The 9,660-nt window shown below is 45.9% G+C and overlaps 1 protein-coding gene across 2 annotated transcripts; it reads left to right on the forward strand.

Annotated features, from left to right (window-relative positions):
• The first annotated feature begins 516 nt into the window (after positions 1-516).
• Positions 517-5,922, forward strand: IL27 (interleukin 27). Of its 2 annotated transcripts, none has more exons than XM_083409348.1 (5): positions 517-656; positions 3,461-3,651; positions 4,192-4,290; positions 5,271-5,435; positions 5,532-5,922. In XM_083409348.1, exons 1-5 carry the CDS (start codon positions 644-646, stop codon positions 5,760-5,762), a joined length of 699 nt encoding a protein of 232 aa, XP_083265474.1. In that variant the 5' UTR covers positions 517-643; the 3' UTR covers positions 5,763-5,922. The 2 variants fall into 2 exon arrangements, with proteins under 2 accessions (XP_083265474.1, XP_083265475.1); XM_083409349.1 differs by having other exon boundaries at positions 5,271-5,423.
• The last annotated feature ends 3,738 nt before the right edge of the window (positions 5,923-9,660 follow it).

Genomic DNA, 9,660 nt, shown 5'->3' on the forward strand with positions numbered 1-9,660 from the left:
AGTGAAATGTGCAATACTAAGGCAGACCTTTGTCAAACAGAGATGGGCAAGGGTTTGCCAATGAGGGGCAGCGTATTCAATGTAACATACAGAGCTAGCATTTGGGGATGACTTTCTATTCCCTTATTCCAAATACTGCGGTGTATTTTATGATGAGGCAATTTTTAATAGTGTTCTCTGCTTGGATTTTGCTGGGAGGAGGGTGAGAAACGTCAACAGAGACCAGAAATTGAGTACGTTGGTGGTGTTGAAAAAGCCCCAGGCTGAATGAGAGGGTTCCCCAAGATGAGAGGGCATCCTGTGTCACATGGTCAGCTGAAGAAATCCTCTTTTCAAGCGGTTTCTCCCCCCCCCCCCAAGAAAAGAGGAAGCTGAGCAAGCACCCTGGCCGCTCCAATCCCTTGCTACTCCCTCCCCCCGAAACTACAGCAGAGAGAAACTACAGTAGAGGTGAAAGACGCAGTTCCAGAAATCAGATTGTTTCGCCTCTTTGAAAAGAGCACCCTTTGTAATCTTGGACATTACAGGTCCAAATGAAAATGAAAGCCGGTGGACATAAAAAGGCCCCCAAGATGGGCTGTAGGATCAAACATTGCCTTCTTGGACAGACAGGCAGATACCCCACTAATCAGAGATTCTCAAGATGCGTCTGTGTGGTAAGAAATGAGAAATTATTTGTGATCTTTACATTTCTAGCGTTTCGTCGCTTCGGTCCTGAAGATAGTCCAGGGTGAGGTTTATTGGGGCACTGTGTAGTGCAGGCAAGGGATGAGACACGGAGGCTGGCTGTCAATGGCAGGAAGAGTCTTGCCAGGGCCGGCTCTAGCATTAGCTAGGGTGAGGCAAAGCAGCTCAGGTGGCAGGTTTTATAGTACTACTAACGGAGAAGCCTCCACTTTGAGACCCTTTGCCTTGGAGCCTGAAGGCAAATGGCTATGTAACTTGGATGTGGGTCACAGCCGCACCACGCCTTTAAAGCAGTTTCGTACCACTTCGACTATTATGTATTCTCCAAAGAATCTTGGGGAACTGTAGTTTGTTAAGGATTCTGGACACTATAGCTCTGTGAAGACACTATAGAACTGTGAATTACAGTTCTCAAGATTCTTGGGGGAAGCCATGACTCTTAAAGCAGCACTAATGTGCTTTAAATGGCTAGTATGTGGCCGTGTTAAGCAAATTTGAGTTTGACTCCCCTTTGGGTGCGAAACTGCTTGAGAGACGTTCATGAATATCAATTCTGAAGTTTCATGGCAGAGAGGGAAGGGGGCATAAGCAGTCATAACAAAACAAACAGCTTATATTTTACTCTGGAACAGAGGTTCCTAAAGTGGATAGTATTATCTGGGGTGCTAAGAGACAAGGGGACAGCAGGGGGATGCTGGAGGTGTGAGGGGAGCAGGTGGCGCTGTGGCCTAAACCACTGACCCTTTTGGGTCAAATCTGTGCAATGCGGTGAGCTCCCATTGCTCTGACCAGCTCTTGCCAACCTAGCCGTTCAAAAGCATACCAATGCAAGTAGATAAACAAGTACCATTGTGGCAGGAGGGTAAATGGCGTTTTCATGTGCTCCGTTACCTTGCTGGAGGTGTAACTGACTGTGAAGCTTTGAAAAGCTGGTATCACTGGATCAAGCTCATCAGTTTTGTTGAATTAATTACATGAAATAGTTCTAACTGGATTTTGAATAAATGTGTAATTGTTTGTTACCGTTCTGAATTTTATTGTGTTATGATCTTCCTTAGTGGGCCAAGCAAAGAACTATTTTGAAAAATGCTTTTTATAGGGTAGGGGGCAGTGGGGAGGAGTTTATGGAAGTAAGGAGGGTTCCTCAAAAAAGTTTAGGAACTACTACTCTGAGGGATGAGGGGAGTGCTATTTGCAGGATAGCCATGTGTGTCCTACTTCACAGTCCTCTATTTTGAAGGGCTGTCAGACAGTCCTCTGTTTGAAGGTATTTGTGCTGGTCCTGGGGGGGAGGTTACCATGGGGCGAGGTCCAGGACCTGAGTCGAGGGTCGGCAGACAGTCCTCCATGGCGAAGCAGGGTCCACAGCGAGGAGCCGGGCAAGGACAGGAACTCGGGGGAACCGGACTGGGTGCTGGCTGAAACAGCTCTTCAACGACGTTGCTCCCGCAACCTGGGACCGGGCTGACTGGCCTTTATCTTCTCTGAGGCCAGGGGCGGACCTGGCCCCCAGGAGCCCCCCCTTTCTGGCCTCAAGGCGAGCACTCCTCCTGGGAGAAACCAGTTCCCTCCGCCTCTCTGCCCTGAGCCTCTGCAGTTCAGGAGAGGCTGAAGGGTTACTGGACCCAGGGGGAGACTCACCTGTAGGCACTGAGTCCTCAACCACCTCCGGAGCCAGAGTGGATTCACCTGGTGCCTGCTCCTGAGGATCCGGCACAGGTGCAGGCACTTCAGAATCAAGGCCCTGCCCCAGTTCAGCCGGCCCTGGAGGCAGGGACTCCTGTGCAGGCTGGAATTCCTCCGGTTCAGCCTCTGAATTGGATTCCCAGGCCATCACAGTATTCCATATTTGAAGACTGTCCAGCCTAAGTCCAGTTCTGTAACTATACATATAAATTACCATATGCAAATGTTAAGCAAATTGGTGTCACCTTTCACCCCTTTATTTTTGGCAATGCATTACTGGCCACCCCAGGCATTTGGATTTTCTACTTTAAGTACCAACATGCCCTGGACCACTTCTAGACGCCTTTGTTGATGGATTCAATACACTGTAGTCCAGGTTTGGGAATCCTGTGGCCCCTCAGATCTTGCTGGACTACAACTCCATCATCTCTGACCGTTGGCCAAAGGTTCCCCACCTGTACTCTAAAGGAGCCTGGGACGCTGTTCTATTTTGACTTGAAAACAAATCTCTGAGGTTGTTTAGGTCTGAGGTATCAATGGCTCGCCATTCCATGCTTTCCTTTACTGGTAAACATAACCTCCAAATCTACTGGAAAAACCTCAAAGTGGCCAGCGAAATTCCCCTCAGATGGGTTTCCCCTCTCCAGATGGTGAGGTCACGCTGCGTGACAGGCCTGCAAACCAAATTTGGGAGCACGTGTGTTTGCTAAGGTCCTGTGACAGGAATCGTAGGAGCCCAAATGGTGTTGTTTTAATCAGTGGTGCTGTTGGGTAATTTTTGACTCTGGGTTGAATGCTTGAGTGGGGCAGGACTCTTTCGATGGTACTGCTGTGTATTCAAAACATGGTAAGCCGCACTGCATTTGTAGACTTTCCTGCTCATTCTGCCAAAGTGGCTCTAGATATCTGCCTCAAAGTTGTACCTTGATGGTACCACCCATTGCTCCCTATGGACAAACTGAGGCTTATCCCACCACAACCCTAGCTCTGAATTCTTGTCCCAAGATCAACAGGTATCCAGCTCAACAAATTTGCTGCCTTTCCCATGTAATGGCACCACCTTTCCCTTCTCCCCACAACTGTCTAGGTGCAACACTCCTTCTCCAAGCTGTCCTCAATGTTAACCTTTTCATTGCTGCAACCACGGCTGGGCTTCAGGGAGAGAATGGCTCCGGTCTCATCCCACAGTGGCGGCTGACTCTGCAGAAAGAATTTGGCATTAGCTTAAGACACTCCCGGCAACTTCTCTGCAAAATACGGAATATTTCACGTCGCTACGTAAGTCTACTCGTCTTTCTAACTCCTCTGCGCACACAGTGTGACGGGCCTTGGGATAGGAACCGGCTGGTTTCTGGAAGGGAAAGCTAACAGCTTCTTAGTTCATTAGTTCTTTTCCCTTTCACTGTTTATCCAGTTAATCATGCAATGGTTGATGGGGATATCGGAAGGTTCTGACACATGAATAGTAGAGGAAAACTGAAAACCTGGAAAATTCTGTGTCCTTAGTTATTGCTGATGGGATCAAACAGTAATCAGTCTGTTATCTATGAAGGCACAGTATGAAATTAGAAACTTTATGAGCAATAGTTAAATTTATTTTTGGTAGTTCCTGCTAACATTATAATGGAATAATTTTTTACACCTCTCAGCAAATTTGGAGGAAAAGTGGAACTAACATAATAAATAAATTTGAATAACTTGCTTCTGTCCCTTCCTCCATCTCAAGTAAGGTATATTTCTTAAGGCACATTTGCACCAGCTGGTTGAAAAGTTGGCAACCCCACCTAGAGTCTTGGTGTTTTCTTTCTTTCTTTCCAGCTCTCTGAACGTCTGTCTGGAGTGCAGACCACTTCTGTACGAAGCTCAGGGCAGCTTCCCTCAGTCAGCCTTGATCTCTACACGTGGCTTTCTCTTCCAGTAAGAATAATTATTTATTTGAAAAATTCCTATCCCGCTTTTCATGCCCTCAGAGTATGGCTTAAAATGATGATAGAAAGCAAGTAACAACATAAATTGTGTTTAACAACATTGTCAGTCTCTACAAGAGGAGGTAAAAGCCCCTGTGAACTACTCAATGCCACCAAAAGCCTGATAAAGCAAACAAAATGTTTTGCTACCTGGTGCCTAAAAGATATGAAATGTTGGCTTTGGGTGAGCTGATAAGGAGAGGGAATTCCGTCACTGAGGTGTCACCATTGAAAAGGCCCTCTCCCTCCAGGAGCCACTGACCTTGCCTCTGAAGGTGAGGTCACCTGGAGGCAGATTCGCGGTTGTGGCTTCCCCCACAGAATCTTGGAAAGTAAGGTTACAGGGAACCAGGCAGAGGGCCTTCTCGGTAGTGGCACCCACCCTGTGGAACACCTTCCCATCAGAGGGCAAACAAATAAACAACTATATGGCTTTCTGAAGACATCTGAAGGCAGTATCAAGAAGTTTTTATTGCTTGATGTTTAGTTGTGTTTTTATATTATGATGGATGCTGCCCAGAGTGGCTGGACAACTCAGTCAGATGGGCAGAGTATAAATAATGTTGTTGTTGTTGATCAACTTGAGTGGGGGCAATATAGATTGGGGAACTGGTGTTAGGAAGAAGGTTAAACACCCTTACCCTAAGTTATCTCCTTGACCAAATTAATTAGCCTCCTCTTTCTGTAGGCTGCAATTTGTTATTTGTTTTGAACTAGGCTATCCGTTATCAATTTCCCAGATTAACATGTAGTTTGGGCCTTAACCAATGATTAGTATTTTGGATGAGCAGTTTTGGCAGAGCTTTGGGACACTCGATAGCTGCCTGCTTTCGCCAGGGTTTCTTTCCACATCTCAAGGGCAGGGAGGGAAGAGGCAGGGCACCTGGGTGCTCTTGACTGGTTTGATTCCTAATCCTGCCATTTTCCCAGGATGCCAAGCGCCTGACCTACATGTCCAAGATGCTGCCATTTTATCAGGGTTTGGCACAACAGCTGAGGGACCACGAGGCCACCAAAGAAGACTCTAAATTCCTATCTAACTTTGAAGACATCAGTCTTTCCCTCCGAGACCTGGACCATCACGTGAGTTATCAGGTAGGTCTTCCTGCCCTTTGGGACACAGCTCAGTGGGGCAAAGGCATCCTTTATCTTTTGTGCTGTTTTAACACCTTTCCTTGATTCTCCCTGTAGATTTTGCTTTGGGGCCTGCCGATTGAAAACGAGCCTGAGCCAACACTCAAGCCCCTTCGAATTCTTCAGCACCGGAGTTGGTGGAGGAATCGCCAGGAAGTATATGTCATCTTGCGCTCCCTCAACAGTTTCCTGTGCCGGGTCACAAGGGAATTCTCGCTGCTGAGGACTCGGGTGGCTAAAGACACTTCATTTTCCAAGGCTTTCAAATCTACACCACCCCCAGCCTAGATCCCCAATCCGCTGTCAGAGAATGCTGGCATCCTGGCATCCAGACCTCAACACCTCCCCTACTGTAATTTATGGATTTACCAATTGGTTATCTTAAAATATTTAATTTATAAGTATTTATTTTTTTTCTAAATGTTTATATTTTGTATTTTTAACTTATTTTTTTTCAATAAAACCAACACTGCTGTGACCATTTATGGAAACTGTTGTTTCAGTTCAGCAAAGGCGCTTTTCTTGGGAAAGAGATAAGAAAGAGTGAAAGAGAAAGCAAAGCTAGGAATGTTTGACAGGCAATTCTAAACCTGCCTTAGGCAGCCGGCTTTCTGCTGATCTGGGCAGCATATACACCGCACTTTTAAATCACATGGTGGCTTCTCTGCAAAGAATACTGTGCCTCCTTGCCGCAGCCGCTCCGGGGGCATGTGGCTGCAGTGGGGGGTGGGGGCAGAGGATGGGGGGCGTATGCAGCAGTGGAGGAGCAGGAGGAAGTGGCGAGCTCCCAACAGTGCAAGGAACAGGAGCGGGTGGCAGGGAAAGATTCTTGTCTGAAAGTCCGAAGAAGCACTGACAAACAATATAACTCAGTTGGTTAGAGCATGGTGCTGATGATGCCAAGGTTGCAGATTCGATCCCCAGCTGCATAGGAGGTAGGACTAGATCAGGGGTAAAAGGGACCCCTGACCATTAGGTCCAGTCACGGACGACTCTGGGGTTGCGGCGCTCATCTCGGTTTAGCGGCTGAGGGAGCCGGCGTTTGTCTGCAGCCAGCTTCCGGGTCATGGGGCCAGCGTGACAGCCGCTTCTGGCGAACCAGAGCAGCGTACGGAAATGCTGTTTGCCTTCCCGCCGGAGTGGTACCTATTTATCTACTTGCCCTTTGACATGCTTTCGAACTGCTAGGTTGGCAGGAAGATCAGGGGTAGTCAACCTTTTTATACCTACTGCCCACTAATACATCTTTCTTGATGGTAAAATTTCCTTACTGCCCACCAGTGCTCGATGGAAGGAGGATTCAGCTTGTGCCATAGAACTCCCTACCATTCACTTAGAATCCTGAAACGCCCACTAGTGGGTGGTAGGGACCAGGTTGACAACCCCTGGACTAGATGATCCTCCTGGTACCTTCCAACCCTACTGTATGATTCTATGAACATAGACATCTAGATGGACCAAATGCTCTGCCTCATGATTAACATTAGGCACTGTTATAAGAATTCTAAGGTCTCAAATATAGAACAAATGTTCATAAATGTACCAAGCAAACACATACGTAAGTGTATAAACCACGTGTCTGAAAAACAGTACAGGAGAGCAATCCTGAAGCCATTTTGACTCTCTCCAAATTGACCTCAAATATTTCTCTGCAAGGAGGAAGGAAATGGGAAAAGCTTTCCAAATGTCTTTGAACTGTAGGGGCTTACACCTCCCTGCAAATACAGTCTGGCAAGTATCTGTTAAGCTGAGTAAACCATCAATATGTGTAAGAGATTCAAGAAGTAAAGCACCATACTCTGGGCAATCTCCCCCTATTTTCTTAATTTTGAGCCCCCCAAAATAGGGGGTGCCATATACATGTGGGTGTGTTATATACGGAAAAATATGGTATTTACCATCTCAAAGGAATGACCAGGCTACCCAGAAAATGCAATCAAGTAAGGCATTATCAGGTATCCTGGCAGACAGGAGAGAAGCAACACTCTCAGAATTCTGCTGGAGTCCGCCTCCTATGTGATGTATGTATGATTTTTTTTTGGGGGGGGGGGTCTTGGGTTACAGGGTGGGCAATTTCAAAAGTCTTTATAGGGGCTTGTGCACCATTGTTCTGGGTATCTCCTACCTCCTTGTAGGGAGGAGAGGGAACTCTGTTGCAACCGAAAAAGAAAGATCTGCCTTGCTTTCTATGGATCTTGGCTCCATCCATTCATCTGACTGATCATGGACTTACGGGATTCAGCCCCTTGGGGAGCTGGGCAGCAAAAACCAACCCCCCTATATATTTTTTCAATAACAGCACCCTCACTATAGTATTTTAGAGGTTTCCCAAAACTTTCTTCATTTTAACAAGTCTATCCTGATTATGTAATTAAATATTTGTTTTAAATTTTGCTCATCTTCTCTGCATATTGTTGATAATTATTTTCTATTGTTTTTATACCACTTGATGAAGGTGCCTGATGCAACTTGGCAGGGAGGTAATTTCGCAGTTTATGGGCAGTGGAATTAAGTGTTGCACGTGCATACTCTCTCTCTCTCTCTCTCTCTCTCTCTCTCTGTGTGTGTGTGTGTGTATTACATGCATGTCATAACTGAAGGACACATTTCACTCAGATTTCTTTTTTAAAACCTATTACTGTGATGGAGAGTGATCTGGTAAGAGAGATGCCAGCTACGTAGCTGGAGGTACAGGGTCCCTGTATCTTCCACATCTGCTGACAGGCAAAGAGCCAAAAATGATGCAGTTCCCCTCCCCCACAAGAGAACGCAGCTCTTCCATCCACTTTATGCATTTGATGTAGCAGACTTGCTGACAAAACGGACTGAAATAATTTGATTGTTGCTCTCTCAGAAAATGCCTGAACCTTGTGCAATTTTGGAAACGCACAACCAAATTTCCAAACATTGTTTTTAAAGCTTAAACGCAGCTGCAGCCTGCAGGAGAGGGGAAGATTGGGTCAGAGCAGTGAGACAGAAGCAGGCGGTGTTCAACTTAACAGATGGGCAACAGAAGTGGGTTCTGTGATGAGTTCTAAGAGGCTTAAAGTGCAGAGCTGGAAAGACAAATTCCACCGTCTATCACCCAGTGGTTAGAAGATCTCACTGCTCTTTCCACGTTCGAGCATATGGTTTGTAATCATCAATTTAATCCAGGCACCTATTTGGAAATTTGGACTCCCTATATAAATGTATACGCTTAAAACTGGATTGAGGAAATATTGTGTCAAGGTCGTGTGGCAATGGATTGCTTTTTCCAATCATATATTATTAGTATTTTTCCCCCTGTTACAATTGCAAATTAAAACCTCAAGGGGTGGGGGGAGTTGGGAATGTTTAATCCTCTTCTCTGCACCATTTCCCCAGTAAAAAACCCCTCTCTTTTAAAAAGGTGTGGGCCACATAATCCCTTTCATCCTCTGCCTAAAAAATGTCAACAGAGAGAGTGAAACCACCTGATCAACAGCCAAAGCAAATGGGCATTTATTGATTCAATAACCATGCTCATGCAAAGCAAACTAAGTACCTCAAGGTATTTGCCTATCCTGTGAGAAGGCTTTGGATCAAAAACTCTGCTCCTGGAATTGGCCGCCGTTTCTGTAGATAGATATTCCAACAACAAATCCACAGAAATCTAGATAATGCAGATTACCAGTGCTAACACCATAGAGCTCTTGAAGGCCACTTTCTAAATTAATGAGTGGTAACTTTGAGAAGGAAACCAGAAAAAAACACTCCCCACCCACCCGCTTCCTTATTGTGAAACATTTTTTTTTCCTGGTTACATGAACATAAATGTTTCGTGCTATCCCACATGCTATTTGTCACTTTTCGCATTCAGCTTCATGGGAAGTACCGTATTTTTCCATGTATGTCTTGATTTTTTTTATTAAAAAAAGGTTTAAAATTGGGGCTCGTCTTATACACGGGTAGTGCTGAGAGGTGTTTTCTTAATTTGGAGTCCCCCAAAATAAGGGGCGTCTTATACGCAGAAAAATACGGTATTCTTGGGCTGTAAATGGCCCCCTCCCAAGGCTGCTAATCACCTTTCGGGGGGGGGGGGACAGGCACAATATTTCTACTCATCACTGCTCAAGGCAAGACTGCAAGAAGCTTGAAGCTTGGATAGGGAGCAATTTTGACTGTGAAAATGCCAGATTATTGGCTCCCCCCCCCCCCGGTTTAC

This window comes from Podarcis tiliguerta (genome assembly GCF_965153285.1).
Source record: "Podarcis tiliguerta genome assembly, chromosome: 13".
NCBI lineage: Eukaryota > Metazoa > Chordata > Lepidosauria > Squamata > Lacertidae > Podarcis > Podarcis tiliguerta.